General features: G+C 40.7%; 3 protein-coding genes across 6 annotated transcripts; 1 reads left to right on the top strand and 2 right to left on the bottom strand.

Annotated features, from left to right (window-relative positions):
- The first annotated feature begins 1,662 nt into the window (after positions 1 to 1,662).
- On the top strand, positions 1,663 to 6,450 carry ramp2 (receptor (G protein-coupled) activity modifying protein 2). 3 transcript variants are annotated; one of them, XM_084371024.1, is made up of 6 exons: positions 1,663 to 1,812; positions 2,414 to 2,476; positions 2,562 to 2,591; positions 4,459 to 4,491; positions 4,642 to 4,816; positions 4,931 to 6,450. In XM_084371024.1, exons 1-6 carry the CDS (start codon positions 1,752 to 1,754, stop codon positions 5,178 to 5,180), a joined length of 612 nt encoding a protein of 203 aa, XP_084227150.1. In that variant the 5' UTR covers positions 1,663 to 1,751; the 3' UTR covers positions 5,181 to 6,450. The 3 variants fall into 3 exon arrangements, with proteins under 3 accessions (XP_084227150.1, XP_084227149.1, XP_084227151.1); XM_084371023.1 differs by having other exon boundaries at positions 1,664 to 1,812; positions 2,411 to 2,476; XM_084371025.1 differs by lacking the exons at positions 1,663 to 1,812; positions 2,414 to 2,476; positions 2,562 to 2,591 and adding an exon at positions 3,836 to 4,207.
- A 7,884-nt stretch (positions 6,451 to 14,334) lies between these two features.
- Positions 14,335 to 16,284, bottom strand: apnl (actinoporin-like protein). 2 transcript variants are annotated; one of them, XM_084370814.1, is made up of 4 exons: positions 16,204 to 16,219; positions 15,792 to 15,855; positions 15,527 to 15,655; positions 14,335 to 15,194 (listed from the first exon to the last, which is right to left on the bottom strand). In XM_084370814.1, the coding sequence occupies exons 3-4, from the start codon at positions 15,628 to 15,630 to the stop codon at positions 14,738 to 14,740; spliced, it is 561 nt and encodes a 186-aa protein (XP_084226940.1). In that variant the 5' UTR covers positions 15,631 to 15,655; positions 15,792 to 15,855; positions 16,204 to 16,219; the 3' UTR covers positions 14,335 to 14,737. The 2 variants fall into 2 exon arrangements, with proteins under 2 accessions (XP_084226940.1, XP_084226939.1); XM_084370813.1 differs by lacking the exon at positions 15,792 to 15,855 and having other exon boundaries at positions 16,204 to 16,284.
- An 848-nt stretch (positions 16,285 to 17,132) lies between these two features.
- Positions 17,133 to 19,116, bottom strand: LOC311267635 (uncharacterized protein). Its single transcript, XM_084370816.1, has 3 exons — positions 19,000 to 19,116; positions 18,590 to 18,698; positions 17,133 to 17,639 (listed from the first exon to the last, which is right to left on the bottom strand). Exons 2-3 carry the CDS (start codon positions 18,691 to 18,693, stop codon positions 17,210 to 17,212), a joined length of 534 nt encoding a protein of 177 aa, XP_084226942.1. The 5' UTR covers positions 18,694 to 18,698; positions 19,000 to 19,116; the 3' UTR covers positions 17,133 to 17,209.
- Positions 19,117 to 23,460: the final 4,344 nt, after the last annotated feature.

The following is a 23,460-nucleotide window of genomic DNA, read 5'->3' as shown; positions in this document are numbered from 1 at the left end:
ATTGCCTTGGTCCCATGGTCCTCTATGACATTCCTTGCTTGATGTGGGAGCAGAAACACATTTGCACAGGACTGGATGGTTGATTCACCATTCACAAGTTTCTGGAATGCTGTCTGTTACCCAGGACTTGTTTCATCTCACCGATGTTGTACACTTTAGTAGCTTTGGACTTGTCCGAACGAAAATAGAGGTATCTCTGCATCACCTGCATCATGCTCAGTTGGCTGGATGGAATCCAGGACAGTTTTGTTTTTGATTTCTTGCTTGAGAACTCAGTGACTGCCTGCGCTAGTTGGGGCTTGTTGGCTAGGTCAAATAATGAAGGAGTTAGGATATTTTAAGGGCTTCCTGCCCATCTTGGACGCCATCTTGAAAATTACACCTTTCTAGTGGTCAAACTTTGGTAAACTTTTAGTATGATATTAAGGACACCTAATACTACAAAAAAAGATTTTTTTCAGGGTTAGGTGTTTTTTTTTTCATATATGCAGCCGCATACATATGAAAACATAATATATGTTAGAACATAGGTGATTTACAGCGGCCTTGACCAGGACTCTGACTCTGAAGACACGGCAGGACTGGACAGGGGAGAATTGAAGCAGGTGGAATATTTTCACATCTTACTTTGTGAATTCAGGATTTATTTGAACCAAACCGGAGGTGATCGTGGAAAGACAAACCAATATGATTTTGGTGGGTTTTATTTTGTTTCTGTGGAGCTTGCAGTGAATTAAAAAGGCAATAAGCTTGTCTATCTTGTGTATGGTTGCATTTTCTGTTAGAGCGTAGGCGTGAGAATATTTCCTTCCTTTACATTTTGTGAGTTTCTTTTGTTAATTCACGAGGCAAAAGAGCTAAGAGAGCTTATAACACTCCATAAACATCTACCAGCCGAAACTACAGCTATACTATCGGAATATTGCCTCTTGAGGTATAAAGTGGTATTACAACACAGGATGGCTGGGGCTAGCTGGTTAGCATGCTAACTTCAGAGGACATCTACAATATGTCAATAAAAAAATGTTTTAAGGTAAAATCACGGTAAGGTCATAACGTTCTCATTGCACGTTAAAAATATCGTACAACATTTTGTTTGTACGTTCAATAACTGCTGCTTTTGAGTGGCAAAAACAAATATCTCATAAAAGTAGCCTTTGGATCGTGATTAATAACCATGCCTCTCTCTGAGGCTGTGAGCTGGCTCCACGGCTCCTTCTGATGAAACTTACCCAGCACATAATCACGCTACTGTTCCAAGTTTCTATTCAAGCGAAACAAACAGAACATAAACAAGTAGTTGTCAGATATTCACAGAGCAGCGTGAGTCCTTTCCACTGAGTCCAACGCAGCCCACATGCCGACAGTACACTTGTTGCCTGGACTCATTATTGAAATCTAAATATTGCTTTTACTGATAAAAGCATTCATCAAAAGCAAAGGTAGGGGAGAGGGAGACAGAGAAGGAGAGGGTGGGGCTCTGCACAACTTCTCTCACTTTTCTCTTTCTGTTTGGAAACACAGGGTGGGATGAGAGAAGATAGAGAGAGAGAGAGAGAGAGGGAGTGATGGTGGAGCACCAGTGGACCACAGTAGTTCGAACCTTATCAGAGGCTCTCTGTCCCATTGTGCGAGTCCGCCCATCCTAGGAAATGAGGGCTTCCTGTTGTTTTATAGAGTCTTCCTGCGAAAAGGTTGAGATATGTAATCCCTACCCACCAGGGAAGACGGACACAGCATTGTCAGGCAAAATGACAGCCACTAGTTTCTCAGTTATGTTTTCTGGGTGTTTTGTGACTCTTCTCATCTGGGGTAAGTAGAGGATTTACACTGTCCATTTCTTCACTCTTATGATATAACTTCTTTACTTGCCCTCTATCTCACCCCTAAAGAGGAATGCCTGGGGGCTTTCAGTGATTGAGTGGCTTTTAGAAAGGAGCTTAGCAAGTCTCATGATTGAGTTTTATACTTAAACAGTTTGGTTTAAGGGCCATGGAGTGATTGTGATCAAGCTGAGACAGCCAATTTGATTTTAAAGAAGACATTTTTGTGTCTCTATTTTGTTTTAAAGAAGTTTTCAGCAGATTTTAACAACTACATTTATGATTCATGTTGTAGCTGTTGTACACTCCTGTTTATTAAACAATATATTTTATTATTGTGGGAAAGGAATGTGTTGTAGGTCCTTGAGTTGAATATATTCAGATTTCCCAAAAGCAGTGGCAGACAAAGGGAGGATGCATTGACCTGTTCGCTCCCCACAGCTCCCACAACTCCTTGTCATTTCCTTGAGCTCCTTTGCTTTCACAAGTACTGAATGATGAATCTACAGCATCATGATTCACATAATGATCCCTGTTACAAATAATGAGTGTTTCTTTCTGTTCTTTCATTATTTTATTACTCACAGCAGGATGCACAACAGTGGTTTGTCTGGTTGATGAAAAGTTGGCAGTGCAACAAGCCACAACAATAGGTATGTGTGTTTTTAAAGTAGGAAAAAGTAATTCATATCTCATCAAACCACTCATCGTGAATAAGCTGACCTTATTTCTCCGCAGGGTATCACTCAACACAGACGATGGCTGCCAGTAAGTTTACAACCTTTTTCTGTTGAACATTTTTACAGATTGACACTCACAAGTCCAAAGAAATTAAAACTGCAAATGTTCAGGTTTTCATTAAATCTCGCTTTCACAACTTAGCAGAAATACATGCATCCATTTCACAGTTACAAAATAGTGATTCTGCATTTGTGTCCGCTGGGGGATTGTTTTGTATCAGTTCCTTAAAACTCATTTGCCTGGCTGGAACTGACAAACACAGAAAGCAGAGCTCAGTGATCCGGGCTTCAGCCAAGATCTCCTTGTGTGTATTATCATGAGAATCTAAGACAAACTCCTCGGGAGGTCTCTACCAGTGAGGGGTCAGCAGCAGTAGACACGAGGCCCATAATGGTTTGGGGTTAAAGGTTAACTTAAACCTCATTATGAGCAGCCCCCACCTGGCTCAACTTCCTGAATTTGTTCGTCATTCACCCCATGCAACGTCTGTGATCAACGCATGAACTCCGAGTTGTGAAACAACTGGAACCTTGGAGCAGCGCCCCTTTCACTGTTCCTCATCCTGTGCCTTCCTTTTTTTTCCTTCCCCTGACTGTCCCCCCTCCTCCCCCTGCCAACTCCCCCCCCAACTCTGAGCTCCTCCTTTGCTGAAAAGACACATTTCCTGATGTCATTACTAAATCAAAATGCTGCTCGGCAAACAGATGTTGTGAGAGGCCCAACATGTGGCTTCAGTGACATAAATTAACAAGTTGGTCATGAGAAAACATGAACCATGAATTTCATTTTTCACTCAATCAATGAAACCACCTCTCTCACACAGCTCTTTTAAGTGGTGTGTGGTGACAGTGAGAAAGTACCTTACAGATGTAGCACACTTATGAACTCCTTATGACATGAAAAACAAAAGTTTCTCACGGTTGTGGGGGAAATATGAGAATTCTTTCTTCACTATGTGTAAAGATAGTTTGCCTTTGAAACAGCTGGTCAGCTCTGACTAATAACTTCTTCAAGGTTTGGTCAAATTAACCTAAATATGAAATCATGGCTGTCTGCAAAGCATACCCTGCAGAGTCATGATTACATCCACCCCAAAACGCTAAGCCCTAAATGTTTACTTATGTTTCCTATTTGGCAGAGGCAGCCCAAAAGGCAAATAAATCACATGCTGTGAGCTGGCCAGGCCTTCGACTGTGAGAAACTGAGACTAAAAAGCAGAACAAGAGTTAAAGAGTAAAGGGTTTTCAGATGTGAGTCCAGCCCAGCTTGGGTGTGCTCCCTTTTATTTGGGAGAATGGAGAGGACAATCTTTGTTGCCTCCACCCCTTTAAAAAAGGAAGAAAATCCAAAAGAAACGTGTGTTGGAGAGGGGAAGAGTTGCTGCCAAGGCGCTGGGCCGTCAGACAGATCTTCATAGAACATCTGCTAACCGCGGGTAACACTGTTTGGACATCTGGTAACCGAAAGTTACACTGCGTCTCTTCCATCCTGTCGGGTTTCCTGTTATGCCTTGCTGTACACAGTCTAAGAAGTTCAGGTTTTTTATACATGGTCATCGTTTGGGGAAAACGCACCTTTATTCATTTTTTCTGACATGAAGGGAGCGCTTGGTTTCATTGGGGTATTCCTCTCCTTTCTCTCCGGTGAGTGTGTGGTCTCCCTGCTACAGCTGTGAATGCCTGCCTCAGTACTAGTCATGTGAAGGAACTCATGAGCTACAATAGACAAAACACTCTTTGCATTGAAATTTGCTAGGATGCATGTCTTTGTTGACTTATTTAATGAAGTGAATTAGAAGATTGTGACACGGCAGATTTGAAGAGAGTTTATAGTCGGCATAAATGTTTGGTGCAAAGGTTTTTTAATCTAAAAATCTCATTCTTCTCTGTTCTAGATGGCACTTCTGGAGAGTCTACCTTGCCATTTGGTAGGTGCCATAACTTTGTAATGATACATAGTCATACAACCTAATATCATTCTGTGTAAAAAGAAAATACACGTTGTTTAAATGTTTTCTTATCTGTCTCAATCTCTCTCTCTCTTTCGTCCTATATTTCTCTTTCTTTAATTCATGCAGATTGTGGGAATATTACTCATGTGTGTGGGGACTATTGCTCTATCTGTCATCAATTTTATGCTGCACCATCAATGGAGTGCCTTTCCATGCTATTTGGCCTGTGCCTCACAAATTTTGAGCATGCAATGACATTACTACGCAGCACCGACTGGTGCACTTGGAGTAACGTGAGCGGGTAAGTAGTATGTGTTTATATATACATTTAATCATTTTTAACATTTAAGATATGAATAAATATTTACGAATGTCTGAATAATCTTCCCCTCACTTCCTGTCCTCCACACTGCAGTTTGTATAGTAACCTGAGCACTTGCACAGAGGAGATATCTGACTGTCTCCTGATCCCATGGCCCAACACTCTGGTGGAGCAGACCTTTGTGGACATTCACTCCAAGTTTTTCAAGGATTGTCCCTCAGAGGAGCTAAGTGACCCACCACCACTCATTATCTTTGCCCTGGTGATAACTCCCATCTGCCTGATCCCCGTCATGGTTAGCCTGGTGGTGCTCAAGACCAAGAATGGGGATGGCAGCTCATAAAAATCCTGAATCTCTTCTCACAGTCATCAGATTTTTGACCTGCGCTCTCTCTCGTGTCCCAACCCGACGAGGACTATATCTTGTTTACACGTACACCGCAGCTTTCATCTCACCCGCTGACTTTGCAGAGGACTGAATATTTCTTTAACTGCGCTTCACAACTCAGATGGATCCTGAGACACCAGCCAAAGAGGAAACTAGTCAAGAAAATGACACTGATGCAGAGTGAATGTCATAATCGGTGGCATCACAATTATACAGCTGTTGTTAGCATCTGATGAGACTCACTGTGACAAAATCTATGTATTGTAATTACTGTACTTATTGTGACAAAACTTTTATTTTCAACCTTCTGACTCGAGATCTGAAGTCATATTTTCGTCACATTCATCTTGCACATACTATTCAGAAAACTGAGCTTGATTTTTACTGGAGAACCCAGTATTCAGGGTTATGATAACAAAAGCTCTGGAGCTTGCAAAAGTAAAAGCAAAACATATTTGTGATGCTGCTGCTCATTATATTGGACAGCACTGATAAAAGACAAAGTGATTATTATTGCTGAATTCTTCTTCTTCTTATTTTTTTAACTCTGCTTTGAGCCACAAATTAGACAATGTACAGTTTGTATACGGACGACTGAATTGGATACAGGTATGTGTTCGTGTGATCTGTGGAAAGGGTAGGGGAAATGGGTATAGTCTGATGCATGGATCTGGTTATGTGAGTCATAGCGTTTGTAAGGTTCGGGGTCAGAGGTTACAGATGGGCCACAATGAGTGGGGACGCCCAGAAAAAGAGATCTCTTTCCTGGTATTGTCTATTTTTGAGCAGAAAATCCTTCAGCACTTTCCACTGTCCAAACACCGACAATCCTCATGATCATATGATGAGCTAACTGGAGCGAAGTTTATCCTACAACTCCACCCAGTTGTGGAGTTGTACAAACGCTATGACAAAGGGACATTTTAAGTGTCTGTGCAGTATAGTGACAAACACTGAGCGACGACAGGAAGATTAGAGTGTTATCTTTCGCCTGAGTCATGATAATATCGTTATGTATTGTTCTAGTCTTGAATGACGATGAAGCCATTGTAAGGGCTTTAAGATTTGCATCAAAATGTGTATTTATATACTGTGCTATTGTCAGGGCTTAATGGACTTACTGTGCGGTCTGAGAGAACACATTCAGCCTGCTCTCACACCATGTACTGTATGTATTTTTATATACTTTTTTATTTTATACAATTAAATCTCAAATTGGATTATTGACTGTTGCTTATTTTTCCTCTTGGAAACTGAAATCCAGTTCTTTTTTTAAAGAACGAAGCGGACTGTACTCAGTTCTGTTCAGCTCATGTTCGCAAGGATACATTAACAAAGTCACAAAGGTAACCTTTAACCTTTGTCAGTATTTGATTAAACACTCCTTTCCCTTGAGTGTAGCACAGATGGCAGTGCTTTGGGCCTCAGGTAGTATTTCACTGTATCTTGAGTAAGCAGTACAGCATATTGTGGAGCAGTTGCTATGCTGCGATGTGCAAGTGCTGATGTATTGAAGGAAGCAGTGACAGCAGTCATGTATCACACCCTCATCTGGCAAACACAACACTGCAGGGTGGGCCTGCGTTTGTGCATGCGTGCGTGTCTGTGTGTGTGTCTGGCAGGGCTGGGTGGGAAAGTGTGTTTGGTGACCTTCTTCCTCTCTAGATGTCGGGTCATCCTCGTCCCCACCCCCTTCTGATCTCATTCAATGCTGTGTTACTCCATGTTGTTACAGTAAGCCAGAAACCAGCTCTGACGCCATTATTTATGCAAGATGTGATTGTGAAAACAAAATGAATCACATTTTATTGGCTGGATTACATCAATTGCTTCGCAAAACAATATGTGCATGAGTGCAGTACACAAAATACCCATGGTACATACAGTACATGAGGTTGTTTTCAGTCGGGGAACTCTGCCCTCCAGTGGTTCTATGTGATACAACCTGCTTTATGTCTCTGTAGCAAGATTTCACTCACCAACATGACTTTCACCTCTAAAAACTACTACTATGGTTTGGCAGTCAAGGAAAAATGGAAAACAAGTCAAGAACTAAACTATCTAGCTGCTCCATGTGGCGTAGTATGTCAAGTAAGTATGTCAAGTTTTAAAATTAAGGTCATGCCTATAGTGTTCATCTTGTGCTCTTTTTATTATTATTATTATTTAGTCTTTATTTGTTTACATTCTTGAACAGGCACCTTAAAATGCATGCAGAATTAGCTATTAGCAATTCCTGTTTGCAAAGTATCTGTAGATGTATGACAACTATCACTGGATTACTTTGATGCTGAAGAAAACCCTAAAAATGCGATGATTCTTAGGCAAGTTCTGCAGCTGCAAGAAGCTAAGTGGATGTATGGATGTGTACTAAAAGTTTAAAAAGCTCCATATACTTTTGATGTATGTGACCGCACAGTGGTGTCAGATATTTTCAAATCTTACAAGACAAGATTGGTGTGCTCAGATGGGTCTGGCCTTCTCTCTGCAGCACTATTCTATCATCAGGAATCCTTCAAAGCATATATGAGGCCAGGAGGTTATTCTCCAGCCCCTCAGCTATGCCACAGCACAGTTACATAACATGTTGAGAAGCCTCAACTTGTATATTAATCAGCTGATCTGAACACAATCCCATGGGCCTCTGTTTCAATGATCTGTGCTGACACTGAAGTGGGTTGTCTTGATGCTGCCAGGCTGGAATTGCTCTGAGATGGACCACGCAGCCTGCAGCCCTTCAGATATATTCTGTTATGTAAAATCTGATAGAGATAGTTTTGATTGATAAACTGAGTCACGAATACCCTTGAACTTTTTATTTTTATTGACTCCAAGCTCCAAGCTGGAGATTTAAGATATTAGATACTGTATCTGTGATTTGTTAAAGGTGCACTTTGTAGTTTTGGGGAAGACATTTTAATCAGAAGAGAAAGATCTTTATTCACTGATTTTTTATGACTGAATAAACAAACTGACCCTGAAGAGCAACACAAATTCATACTGTTTTACTTTGTTTATATTTGGCGGACCCTGCCAGCTTTCGAGCTTAAAACAGTGTTCTGGGGACCTTATTTTGGAGGCAAATATTGTGCTTTTTTAAAAATTGATTTGTTTTATCATAATTAGATAAAAAAAACCCCACTGAATCCAATAATCAGAAAAATGCTGAATAGCGGATGAATATCTACAGTCGACCAGGCAGGTAATCAGATGAGCCATAGTATACAGAATACATACACGTAAATATATGTATAATATACTTGTACTTTTGATACTTAAGAAGATTTAAAATAAGATGGATGACTTTCACTTTTTTAACAAATATTTTAACCCAATTCATTTAATTTAACAATGCTGTTGGAAATGCTTCATTAAAAATGAGAAATTTACTTCATTGTCGCTTACTACAGTGTCTGATCTCATAATGAGATCCTAAACAAAGTGACTTTAATTAGGCTTTTACATGAGACTATCAGTGTCATCCTAAAAGTGAAACATAGACATAGACAGTGTAGTAGTGATCACACTCCCAAGCTGCAGCTGTGTCTCCAGTTGCAGGGTGGTGGGTTTTGGCTGTGGAGCCTCTGTCGGGACTTCTGAGTCCTCTCACTGTGGGAGACGATGACTGTTGTGTCCCAGAGATCTGGCAGAGTGGTTGGAAGGACAGCGGGTAAGGGCATCTGTACATCAACTGCTGGTTCCTTTGGCAAGACGTAGTGTGTCTGGGGACTGTGGCTGCGGAAAAAATTGAGGTGGCTGACAATGTCAGCGACTCTGCTTCATATGAAGGAGCATTCAGCAGGAAGGTCGGCTTCCTTGAGCTGATGCCAAGTTATTGATGAGTTATTGATATCTCATCTCATATACAGATGTCTTTATTCATAAAAATCTGTTTGCTTTTCTCACCGGCCAGTTTATTGCTTGTTGTGGGCTGGAGTTTTGCCAGACTTTATGAAAATTAAAAGATTGCACCCACTGATGCGAGTCATTGAGTGTGACATGAGTAATTACTTTGTTGTACGAGATCCAGGCAGCTGGCACTGCTGTGTCAGAGCTGACCCTTCAGCTGGATGACGCCAAGCTGGCAGCAGATGATGGTACATTCAAGTAGGTTTGACATCAAAACGGCTGCTTGATCAGTCAGAATAAACTCAAAGAAGTACAGAGCATGAACAACTGCATTGTACTTCCAGCTGAAAATCTGAGCGACAAGAAATATTGTTTAGTTCTCTTATGATGATGGAAAAGGAGCAGAGCCTGCAGCAACGCCTGAAGGCTAACATTATTGGTTTGATTTGTCCTTGAAATAAAACAGCTGCAGCTGGACAACTTTGAGTGTTGGTCTACCAAGAAACAACTAGAGGGAATTTCGTTGAAATACAATGGAGGCCAATATACTTTTTTTTGACACACTGAAGCAGATGAACCTGAATATTGTATCTGATCTGGAGTAGTTGTGAAAAAGCAGGAAGAAACCTGGGTCTTTGGATTAATCTCAGGTGAAGATGGGGCAACAAACAGTGAGAAATGTGCAGCCGTCATGTTGGGGCGAAAGGAGGTTCGCATCACATCACCACTAAATATTTCCAGACTCATTCTAGGCATTATGGCAAGAATACTTTTCTCATGGATAATCTAAATCTACAACAGCACATTTTGTTGCCACTTGGGGGCAGTGGGAGCAAGCTCTTTTGTTGGCTATGCTTTTGTTGTGCACTATCTCCTGATTGATCTGAATCTAAGCTGTTAAATGCTCCAGTGTTACCTAGCTAGTGGCTAACTTTGTCTGTCTGCTGTTTGGTGCTGGTGGTCAGTTAACATTTTTTGCTGAAAGCTGGCCTAAACATTGCTATGTGAGCTTTAGATTCAACCAAACACTGAAGTTGCATGTTAGAATATGGAAACAATGAGCTGAGAGTCATGAGAGAGGCTTTGGGGGAACAGCTGTGTAGGCGATACGGTAAACTTCTGTGGGTTCACCACTGCACGCGAGTTGTGAAAATATTCATTATCGGCACTATAAGTAGAAACATTGATTGCTTTATTATCACTGCATTTTCAAAAGACAGAACAAAAGAAACAGTGTTTAGGTGGCTGGTATCTATGAGTGACTACAAAAGGGGACTGTTGGGCCTTGGCGGAGGTATGCTCTCTACTGTGTACCATTCTAGTTAAGTATGGGGTTGGCATTGAATATAGTTTTTGTACAGCTGAACTTCCATCTAATATTTATAATGGTGATGCCAACACTTTTACAAAAGAAAATGTAACTGAAGAACAGAAGCAACGTGGCAGTTCAGTTTCTTGTAACAGATCGAGTTCTACAAGGAGCAGTTTGACTGTCCTCCCTCAAGATATCTGTAGTTACATGATACACATCTGCGTCATTCTTCATGATGAGACGTTCCAAACTAACAAACTAACATGTCGAGACAATTTCCAACGCCTGCGAGGGAGAACCTGACCTCCGACCCTCACATCTGATCCAAAGAAATGATGAACAGTCTTTGAAATATGACCCACAGATATTTTGAAAAACAAAACAAACATGTAGAACAATGCAACTCCAGCTCAGCTTGAAAACATTCAACTTCATTATTTTATACTTGTAGGCTCTCTGGAGGGGAACCCGCCTCAGATTGAGGCCTGTAATTGAGCTCCGATGACGGGGCTGCAGGCGCCTGTTGCCAGGCTGAGTGAACTATTTCAGAGTGCCAGGCCCTGCTGGATGTCATGACCTGGGCCAAGAATTGCAGCGGAGGACACAGAGGGAGCCACATTAATATACTGTCTGCTAATAATGACGAGGTCTCTAAGAAAACAAAGGCAACTTCAACACTAATTTCCACATTCTTGTGCACTCTGAATGTACCATCTTTTACTTTAGTGAAATACTCCTACCACAGTGTAAAAATACTCTGTTACAAGTAAAAGTCCTGTAGTCAAGATATTATTTAAGTAAAGTTTTAAATGTGCAGATGGCCCATTTCAGAATAAAACATATTGTTGGATCATAATCATTGACACATGGAATGATGATGTTGCAGCTGGTAGTAAAGGTGGAGCTAATTTTAATTACTTTATATACCTTATCTGGTAGTTTGTGACTTTACCACGTCGGATTAAGAAAGTTTTATTTTCTCAATCTGTAATAAAACATCATGATTTCTTAGTTGGTTATAATATATGATATTATATGTACTGAATCTGCAAAGTAATTACATTTATCAGATAAATAAAGTGAAGAGATGTTGTGGACTACAAGCAGAAAGTAGCACAAAATGGAAAAGCTCGATTTAAGTATCTTCAGTACTTTAGAAATGTACTTTGTTAATTGTCATCACTGATGTGACCATTATATTGTACCATCACTGTGCATCCATGTAGAGTAAATAAGATATTTTGGGCAGTGTTTTAAAAAAAGCTTTGAAAATTCCTTTCCCTCAACACTTGCCTAGAGAGATTTGAGTGTTCGAACTGAAATTTAAGTACACTTTATATCAGATGTGGCCTCTAGATGGCACTCTTTGAATGCATATTTAGTGGCTGCACCTTTTAAATGTACCTCTATTCACTTTGAGAAAGAAGAATATGTATTACATGGCTGATTGTATCTTTGGCCATGGTTCAAACCTCAGGTCACTAATATCAAATATTTTATTCTTCTGTTTGGACACTCCCAGTTTGAGTCAATACACAGCACAGTTCTCGTGTCCTGGTAGGATTAGTTTCAAAGCAAATAGAGTGATTGAAATTCAAACAAACTCTGAAGCTGAACCTTTAATGCAAATACACTTAATGATCGGGCTCTCCCGGTTAATGCAGTCTGAGCTTTGAGTTCGGCTTCGTTGATAGTGTGAAAAATTAAAACGGATCAATAATTTCCTTGTAAATATTTCATGCTGTGAAGAGACACCGCCACTGTAGGGCTTTATAACAGCTGGTGATGATAACAGGGAGAGGAGATGCATGTTGCTCTGTGTACTTCACCATTCAGCCCTTTTCTATTCATAGCATGAAAACTACAGTAGCAGTTCAAATTAATTAAGAGTTAAACATTCCTTTGTGTTGTCAAAATACAGGAAAATACCAAGTGAAAATGCTAGCGGTGCTAGATCCGAGCTTCTTACAGTGGGTTTAACTGTTGTTTTAGTGTGATCAGCTGATTTGTATCTTATGAAAAGTCATGCCAATGTGTTAACTTTGATGCTGCACCTGCACTCATCCACCTCCCTTTCCTCTTCACATCACGGGAGGATTTTGACAGAGGCTTTTACCTTGACAAACAGCCAGATTCACACCCGTTTAGTGCATCAGTTTCAATCCACAAAGGCTGAGATTCTTAAATTTATCTACACAGGAAAATAAATGTTTCACATATCTTTTGTCTCCTGTTTAAGAAGTCTAATCCCACTCCGTTGTTGAAAGATTTTTTCAGACTTGCGAAATACAAATCACCTGGTGCACAAAAGAATGTATTTGATATGAAATATCCATCTCTGCGTGCACAGGTGCATGGGTACCTACACTAAGAGTCGCTCATCACAAAAGCGTGCAAACACATTTACTGTACGTACAAACGCAGACACAAACACAGAAGCGCTCAGTCACAAACACACACAGTCAACAGTATAACACAAAACATGAAAGAAGACTTATATGTATTAACACAGCGGAGCGACTGAAAGGGAAATGTGAAAGGAACGTGTGGGAACTTATCCCCAGTCTAAAGCCGTGACAAACAAATGTTTCTCCATCTGTTTATAGGGACTGTGTGTCATTTCTCCAATACAGTACTCGACAATGCTTCAGGGATTGAGCCTGAACAGGCCTAGTTTATGCCTCTATATTATGTATGGCATTTATGCAAATGAAATGGTGACAGTGAGCAAAACCTTTGATCTGGGTGTCTTTGTGGCTCGAACAGTTAATGCAGCAAAAAGCATCGTGAATCAACGAGAAAGCAGAATCAGGAAAGCGGTGTTGAGATTGTAAATAGAGTCGGGGGAACCTGATAACTTCTCCTGCGATGTAAATTAAGAGCTGATATACTGCCTCCTGCTTTAGGACCCCATATTCTCCTAAGGTTAATGACTGTTGCTGCACAAAATTGGCTGTGCCATTACTGCAAAACAGGTAGTTTGAGGATGAGATAGCACATCAAGCTTGTCATTTCCCCAATTAAAGAATTATAAAGCTTTTAGGAAGTGTAATGAGTTTCTGAGCAGGCACAATAACAGGGTGTTCACCTAAATCCATCCCCGCATCATGCACCGCTGCCTATAGTCCCTGCCAAGATCATAAATGCAGAAAAGCAAATGTACCTTTTAATTTTCTCCTTGAGTTTACTGGTTCATAAAAATTAACCATTGAATGTGTTTTCAGCAAAAGCTGCATAACTGAAAATGTTTTAGTGTTCCCTCTGGTTCTGCCAGGCTGGCAAAGCAGCCATTTAAAACCCTGTTTATCTCAAAAAATCCCAGTACAAATACTGTTCGACTGAGTCTCTTAAAACAGATTCTGATGACACAATGTTTTATTTAGCCAAGAGTTTACTATTTGTTTTCATTTAGGTGTTCATGGAGAAATGGTTTTGAGTATATTTGCCATAAAATTGATCTGTAGCAACTCTGATTTTTCAGAAAATGTTGTAATTTAGCTGCAGGTTACAAACAGAAAGCGTCTTAATAGAAATCCACAACATTTGTCATCATATGTTCTGTAAATCCTTTTAGTTTGAACAAAATGCCAGCTGTTTAATTAACTTTTAGCATTACAAAAACACTCAGGATATCATACCTGTTCTATAAAACGCTGTCAGAGTCATATGAGCTTTGGTGTGCTTTAAATATTAGCAATGATCAATGTGCTTTGATCAGGTCCACATGAGAAAGGGTGTTGTCGCTGTGCTGCTCTCATACAGTCCCCATGGAGCCTTTAAATTTCACTTCAAAGCAATCCTCCTGAATCCATTGACATACAGATCATGCTTCGGCTGGTATGCACGGTATGCATGCACAAAAACACCATTTTATATTCAAATATTTCAAACTCCTTTCTTTTAAGCACTTTTGCGCTTTTCTGAACTCAATCAAGAGACACACGCAAATAGCCTCGTCAAAAAGGTTTATTTCATTCCTCAGACTGCAGTGTCAAGGTAAACACAGACAAGCTCTCGGTGTGTTTTATTAAGCTATGTGCCCTCATCCTCTGGTGAGTCATCCTTTGATTTTCATTTCTAAAGGTGCCATTTTAAAACCCGATGCTATTGAAACAGACAGAGGCTTCGGCTATAAAGGGGCGTTATTGCTGCCCGGATTTATAAACAAACTAAACTCTGATCATAAGCAGATTTACTGAAGGGTAATACGCAGGCATACAGACACACGTCAGCAACAATACATCTGTTAAATCATGCGTGTTGACTGTATTAGAAACAGTCTGCCAGGTAAAAGCTCGAGGTGGAGGGATGAATTCTGCTGTGGGGATTGGTGACAGTTTAGGGGGGATTTCTAGTACGCCTGCTGGCCCATGGGTGTGAAAAGCTTATCCCACACCTCCACCTTCATGATGGCATTTTCCAACGGACTCATGGTGGCCTTTACATCTAAGTAGTTGCCCACGTAATTGATTCCTGACCCAGTGGCTTCCTCCCTGACAAACCCATGCTCTTTCTGCTTCTTCTCGTAGTACATTTCTTTGTACAAAGCCTTATCGCATTCACGGCCCTTTTTATAGACGCCGACCGCAAACCAGTTCTTATACAGGTTGTAGTCCCAGGGAACTGAGAACATGATGGCCAGAGTCTCAATGTAGTCGTTCTGCGTCCTCTCGAAGAGGTCGTAGGTCAGTACACCGATGCTGCCGGTGGCTTTGCCGCTGGACTTGGTGAAAGTGCACACCTCGGTCATTTGAGGGCGCACTGTGGGTTGAGGTGGGTTATATGTCTCGCCATTTTCAAGGTACACCCTAACCAGAACAGAGGAAACACATGTTACACACATTTTACACACGCATTTTACATTTCTGCAAACAATGGATACATTAAAATTGTATCAGAAAGCTGTATTGTGGTGGACAGAAGCAGGTATTTTAAGCCAAAACATGATCTTTCCCTAACCCTAGCATTAGTGTTTTTTGTGCCTAAACCTAACCAGACCACATGCACAGAGGTGTTTAAACATGAAATTGAAAATTGAACATGAAGTTGCAACAAAAAGAAAAATTTCGATATATCCATATCTGTGGTTTGCAGAAATGTACATTTCCAACATGTATTCTGGGGACTGGGCTGGGCTTACCTAGGGTTAAGGAGGCAGTAGTTGTTAGTGATATTTGAGATTTCAATGACGACACTTCTCTTCCTGTCCACATCGGCTGCGATGGCTTCAGCTGACTCTGTCATGTTGGAACGGCTGTGAGATCCGCTTCTGAAAAAAAAACGGTAATTTAGACGTTAACCAGCTGAACCGACCAACCTAACAGCAGCTGTGACAAGCACTTCCCTCCACGCCCAAACACACAGGGAATCATGAGATACATTTCAACAAAAAATATCCTCCTGACCTCTGCTCTGCTGACGTGCTTTATTGGCATTACATTGACCTTCAAAAGTGCACATGGACTGGAGCTGGGTATGAATGATGCATGTCAGAGGCTAATGAGATTTCAGAACAGTTGTGAACAATCAGAGAAAAGCTGCAGACTCTCTTTGGCTCATTAGAGAGTGCACCTCTTCAATTACAGCATTAAGTAGCATTTAATAATGAAGTTAGAGTGAAAACACTCGAGAAAATGAGCAGCCGTTTTATCAACAGATATAAGATACAAATCAAACAAATGCTCCATCAGGCTCTGCCTCTACAAATTGCTTTTTTCTTTTAGAGTCACAAGCTAATGAGCCATTCTGTGTACTGCTTTCTGTAAAATCATTTTAATGTTTTAATTTTGTTCAGCCAAAATGCTTCAAGTGACTTACCTGCTGAGAACCTCTGCTGTTGCTGCCAAATCCCAAAGTGTGAAAAGTTACCTGAAAGGGAGGTGCCGGTAGTGTTTTTTTTTTTTTCTTTTTAAAACAGGATGCATGCCATCACCCAGGAAACCCTCCCACTTGCAACACAACCCCTATCAGACAGTGCACACCCTCTTTCAACACACATTTAAAACACAAAGCCCCCATGAGAACAAACATTGCTGTATTTTTCCCTGTTGGATGAAACTGCCACACCCTAGCCTGTTGAACAGTTTCCAGGAGATCCCAACCTGTTAGGTAAGCCGGGATCTTTCACTAAGCCCACTCCTACAGGATTGTGGGTACATGAATGTCTGCCTGACTGAAAGATGTGGTATGGGAGTCATAAACTCTGTGGTATTGTGCAACAGAGACAAAGGCAAACTAAACAAGTTAAGACAGGAATCTGTGGAGCAACTTCACTCTTTTTTTTCTGTCTTTTGTCGAACCTCTTGGATGCCAAATACCACACATAAAATACACACACTTCAGAACAAGATGGAGGATCTCACAGCCAGTGAAGACCAATATTGTTATCGTGCCGATTAAAAAAACATCTATGCAGATATTCCATCTGTTGCTGCTCATTAGAATTGGATGGATCCAGCTAAGAGATTAAAAAATGATTACTGTTCATCAGTAATAATGAAAGCATACTGAGTGGAGACATATCCCACACAAAGCAACACGCATTGGTTCTGAATGTTTTTACCATAATCAAAGACAAAAGGGGGTGTAGAATATACATAAGCCCCAGAAATAAGCTAATGGAGAATCAATGAGCTGGCTGTCAGATATTGATATCTTTCAGTGGACAGAAATTACAGATGACAGCAGAATCAGTCTTCCTCTCCTCTGGATGTTTCTCTGAATGACAGCACACAACAATATTCAGTTCAGATGAAGTTTATTTATACTGTTGAGTACAGAAGTAACAACGTAAAGAGGCAGAACACCACTAGACTTTTCCACACTAGCGACCCATTTTATCATAAAGCTCCACTTTCACGATGGCTTTGCCAACACTGGACATTGTAGCCCTCAAATCAATATATGTAGCTTTATATAAAAGCCCAACGCCGTGTTGCTCAGAGCGGGTGAAGTTACTGAGGTCTTTCCCATCATACAGCTGGTCGTACAGGTGTTTGTCGCAGTCACGGGATTGCTCGACCACACCCACGGCCAGCCGGTTCTTGTACAGGTTGTGGTCAAAAGGCACAGAGAACATGATGGCCATGCGGTCGGAGCAAACCCGGCTCTGCATGTGGAACAGGTCGTAGGTCAGCAGGCCAACAGCGCCCGTGGCGGTGTTGTCGTCCTTGGTGAAGGAGCACACTTCGGTCTTGGTGGTGCGAACCGTGGGCTGGGGCGGGTGATGACAGAAGCCACTTGACATGTACACCCTATAAAGGAGAGGAGACAAATCCTTACCGTCACTGACAATCACTTGATAACTTTTATGTCACACTTGCCAGACTTTTTGATGAAAGAACTGAGTTTTGTAAGTTTTGTGGAGATTGTCAGCGCACTTTTTGAGTGTTGGGCTTTCCGGGGTACCTGAAATACCTTATGCTGATGGATGGAGTGTGACTGTACAAGCACTGCTGTGGACTTCTAAGCAACAGTGAGTGTACCTGCGTACGATGTGCAATGAGGCAGTGTGTGTCACTGCATGATGGATAGGCGGATGTTCTCAGCAATGTGATGTCACACATGAAAATCACCCATCCAAGATATGGTCTGTCCTGCCACAGCTAGATAAATGTGGAAGCATGGTGGAAATTCCAATAGACATGGGTTGTTTTTATTTATTTGTTTGTTTTGTTTGAGAAGTGGAAGAAACATTATTTAGAAAAAGGTGCCAACCAAACTCAATAATTTATTCACGTTAAATAGATGGTACACTGACATTGACTTAGGATTAAATACAGTAAAACTACATTGAATTAACATGGACCTTTGACTCTGGAAAGTACATTTTTCTGAAGGGATTTCAATGATAATAGTATCAAGATGCTGATTTGGCGGTGCAATCAGGCAATACTGATTACAGCACTTCAAAGCAATGCATTAAGTGAGCCTTTTGAAAACAAATATGTCTGTCTGGAACCAGTTAGACTTGAATGATACTATGCAGAAAACAAAGTCGATGCAGGTCATTTAAAGACTTAGCCGAGCTGCACTGACCTCAAAGATGCGAAATGCATTTTATGTTAATCAAAAGCCATTTCATCACATTGTCTTTTCATGATGCCATTCATTGATTTACACTCTTTTCTGTAAACATTTCCATCCTGGTTTGTTCTCAAATTGTATTAATGTGTTAAATTGGTAAATACATTGACACACTTACTTGGGGTTGATGAGGCAGTAGTTCGCGCTGACGTTGGTTATTTCTATGGTGCAGTTTCTGTTGGTGGGGAGAGTGGCTGACACTGCTTCTGCATTTTCTGGCATCTTGGCTGCAAGAGGAGAAAGGCTGAAAGCTTAGAACAGTATATCCGCTAATCTGCCACCATTCAGCGGGTATTTTTTCATAGGCAAACTAGTCTATAGTGAAAACCACATCTCGAAGTTTGCATAGGCAAACTAGTCTTCAGTGAAACCAAACTGTTTTTCCTCTTAGTTACAAAACATGAATATAGCTGAAATGTATGAAATCTGCTCTTATTTACTGAGAAAAAATGTTTTCTACAGGATAAGCAACACACAGATCACAGCTAAGTTATAATCCTGCGATTAAGTAGGAGTATTTATAATCACCTTTTGGAGTTAAACACCCGAGTTGTGCTAGACAGCAGCGTCAAGTTCCTTTTTTCTCAGATCCTGCAGAGAGGTGGAGAGAGTCTCCCTTGTGTGATTACACCTCTACAGAGCCTGTTCCAACACAAGCTCGGGCGTGTCCACTGAGAATGAGTGTACACCAGCCCTCATGGAAAACCACGTCTCGAAATTAAGCCACCTAATATCCCCTGAACACAATATAGTAGACATTATTAATTAGGTAAATCATCGAACCAAGTCATGTATTAATTAGACAACATGTGTCAGCATTTTTGCCCTTCACATCATACGTGGGTGGAAGTAGATACTTAACTTAAGCGATACCATTAAAAGTATGAAAGTATTACAGTATCAGCAAAATGTAATCACATATTAAAAGTCAGAGAATTCATTCTGGTGAAATGTTCCCTGTCAGTGTTTAACTTTTATATATGATTGTTTTGGAGCAATGCATCATCCTGTAACATCATCCTGTGAGAAACACAAATAAACATTTCATGAGCTCAGAAAAACAGCCCTGTTTCCAGCTTTGTGACGGTGCTCTTTCCAGCTAATCCGAGAAGATTTTAAATAGTTTATTTAGCTTAACGAGTAGAAGAGTTGTCTCAACCCATAAAGGAACACTTTATTCTTCAGTTTGTCACAAACATTCAAAATCAACACAGTTGGAGACACGGTTTTCACTGGACAGGATAATTATATTCAGAAAAATAACTGGTGACTAAAACTGTCAGAAAACTGTGGTGAAGTAGAACGTACAATATTTGCCTCTGAGGTATGTTGGTGTAGAAGTATTAAGTTGAATAAAATGGAAACAATCAAGCAAAGTACAAGCGCCTCAAATTTCAATACTTGAGTGCCGACTCCACTGATTGGTGTTCGTGATGTCACCTCTGACTTCACTGTAATATGCAGCACATTCTTATGAAGACCTATCACATTATCTACTCTGTAGGTAAAACCTTATTTAACTTGGTTAATAGAACAGTTGATTTCATCTGATCATTTTTCAATGAACTCAGCACTTTGCTCTTGGGGACCCTTTGCAGCTCAGTTGATATCATGTATTTCATAAAGGGGACATTTCATGTTCTGACTCGCTTGGAATGAAACTACAATCTTCTGGGAACTGCTTAAGTGATTGCTTGTTGTTGCTACAGGTGATGGCTTGCGACAGATTCCTGTCGGAGCCGCCCCTCATCAGTCGCACATTTCAACACACGTTTATTTGATAAATTCTTTCACTGCCGACTCTGCTCCCACTTGAGTGTGGAGTCGAAGGCGAGACACTCCCTTCCTCCATGGAGGAGCAACTTAGACAAACACTGTATTATGTAACACTGCACTGCAGGGTTATATTTATCCATATGATTACAGTGCCTGAGGATCTTCCCAATTAAGTATGTTTTGCAAACTTGGTGTGTTTTCAGATGTGTTCATTACTCCACCGACCAATTCAAGTTATATCATGGCAGCTGTTCTATTCCATACATCAGGCACTTGGAGCTCGATTTAAATCCTTCGACTCCAAAGCTTGAAGTCACCAGATGGCACCAAACATGCATTTGCAAAAATATATTTGCACTACACAGACTTTGTCAGTTAAAGTTTGCTTTCTGATGGTAAGCCAGTGACCATGGCAAAAAAAAAAAAAAAATCTCAAAAACATACTCAGCATGCCCTTCATTATGTCCTGTGAAAAGGGCATGCTGCTTTCAAATACTCATAGGTGAAATGCTCAAGAGCTCAGGCAAGAGAAAAGGAAAAGGGAAACATAGAGTTGATCTAAACAGACTTGTATGATAATTTCTAGAAATATAGAAATTGTCATTTTTTCATCGAAACGAAAAATGATATGTGTGTGGTGAGCGTCACAGCTGCACAGTCCCTAGAGCGGCAGCCACAACTTTTGAGAAGTGTCTTTTGAACTACACTTTATGGGTTAAAATGCAAAAAACAAAGAAAGAAAGAAAGAAAGAAAGAAAAGACAGAAAAAAAATCCCGTAACTTTCTATTTTCGATAAGAAATTTGCATCTTCTGCCTGACAATCACCCATTCAGTATAGTGTACAGACAACCATTATCACTTTACTAATGTCAGAACAGATTTGAATTTCTTGTGTTATATGTTAAATTTGATCACACTGCAGAGTTATTTATCTCTGCAGGATCTGAGAAACAGTAAAAAGGCAATTAAAAAGGTGACAAAAGGACAGAAGGCTTGTGATCTCTATTCATAGGTTGCCGGGGCTCTTGAAATGTTACGATGACAAAGACAAATGTATGCTAAAGATGAAACCATATCTAATTATAGTGGCGGCGGTGTCAGTATCTCAACCACATGTCGCTCCCGTTGCTTTTTTTTTAGTCTTTTCGTCACCTCAACTTACAGAGTACTTTCATCAGAATCATTTTATAGATTGTCGGAGCCATCATTAACCTCAAATCTGAGTTAAAGCTGATCAAATACGAAATGAATATTATTGAACCTTCTGTTTCCAGATTGCTTGTTGACTTAACTATTCAGCCTTGATTAAATCTGTAGTTGGTAAGATGGTAGAAACCAAAAGCTAATTTTTGAAAGCAGCCAAATGAAAATAAATCCTTTCTCTTCCCTCCAAAGCCACTCCCCCAAAACACATGAACAAACACTGCCTGAATAAGCCGACATAAACTGCCAACATCTCGCTGGCCAGCGGGTAGAACAGCTAGTTCGCTACAATACACAAGCTCGATAACCTCAGTCCAAAAAGACGACCCGGTGTGACAGATACTCTTTGCTTCTGTAGGTGTTTGCTTTGTGCTACTCGACAGTCGAGTTTGGCTCATGGGCTGTGTGCTTTGTGCTAATGAGTTATCTAGCTGCTGAGCAACAGGCCCTTACACGTACGAAAACCTCTAACATCATCAGAATGGGCGTAAACAACTGTCAAGCTAGCAGGTTAGTATCGGGGAATTTTGGCTGCACTTTCTCTGCCATTCTTGTGCAACTAGCTCACGGATAGCTTTAGCAATATATCCGCCAAGCATTGTGGATGACTACGGTATAATAACTTACCAACCCCAGCTTTAAAATGTAAAGCACGTTGACTTCACTGAAAATAGCCATTGACAAGTTGCAAGTTGTTTTAAAGCCTCTATGTGTGATAAGAACACCTCCACAACAAGAACGGCTGTAGGCAAGGTGGTGAGCTAAGCGTTAACTCACTAGCTGGCCCAACTAATCAGTCACAATTGCTTCTGGTGCTTCCTCTATTTTTATTGTGCTCATCCGTTCACCCCTGGAATTTAGAACACAACAGCAAGTACTCACAGTTTGTTTTAAAGCCCTTTTTGCACAGTACCATGCTGTTTCATAATTGTGTTCAAACCATTTTTCTGTTGTGTTTTTACTCCAACAGAGGAGATTATGGTACAACACTAATAAACTAAGATCACGTCCTCCACACTGGGCGTCTGTCCACCCACGGTCAGCACCGTCAAAGACAGCTTGCTTGCAAAGTTGTGTGTCAAAGTTCATCAAACTTGTTGTCTACCAACTTTGACTTTAAGGATGAAGACGTATTTTCAAAGTACAAAATCCAAACTGTAAAATGTGCCAGTTAAATTCATTGGGAAACTATGAACACATGATGTTGAAGTGTCCCTCTGGTCAACACTTTTAGTGCCCGGTGTCCATTTTGTCTGAAATGATGAGTCACACAATCCAACTTCACTCTGCTGCTCCTCAATGATTACTCACAGTTAGATTTGAATGAAAGACGGCTTGCTGGGAGGTCTTACAGCTGCCAAAACTTTTAGTGCAAAGACGGCTGCCACCTCACAATCTTAGCACCAGGAAAATGCTGACGTATTTTCAAGACATTGTGTTACTTGAGCTGTCTACCACCTGGATTAATAAAACAAAATATTTGTCTATTGAGACTAATGGGCAATAAGAAGCATGTGTGCAGGCAGATGATGTGACTGGGGACACCTGGTGGGCAGGTGTGGGGTAGCTTGTCTGTAAACAGCTAAATGAATCACTCAGTAAAGTAATATGCAGCGGGGAGCAGGAGGAGCAGGAGGTGCAGGGAATGGGAGGAAGGAGTAGCTGTTGTCATGACATCAGTAAATCATTTACAAACATTTTGGGTAGCATGTAATAATATGTGTTGAAATATGAGACTGTCACAGGCTTTCTAATCTGGTTTATGACATTTGTCCTCAGATCAGGTGCAATTGTCAGACATTTTCGTGATTGATTTACAGCACGATGAAGAAGCCTCAACAAAAACAGGACGACAGCCTCTTCCACCCGTTTCTATCAGAGAAGTCAAACACTACATGTACGTACTCAATATACAGTACCACTGAAAATAGCTGGATTTTTAAAAGCATCACTATTTTGACACCCAAAGGTGATAATTTACACTCACAATGATTCATAGCAGGAGATTA

The sequence above is a fragment of the Pagrus pagrus genome (assembly GCF_965226575.1).
Source record: "Pagrus pagrus genome assembly, chromosome: 13".
Taxonomy (NCBI): Eukaryota; Metazoa; Chordata; class Actinopteri; order Spariformes; family Sparidae; genus Pagrus; species Pagrus pagrus.
Note: the sequence above shows the minus strand (reverse complement) of the source record. Positions and strands in the feature narration are given on the sequence as shown.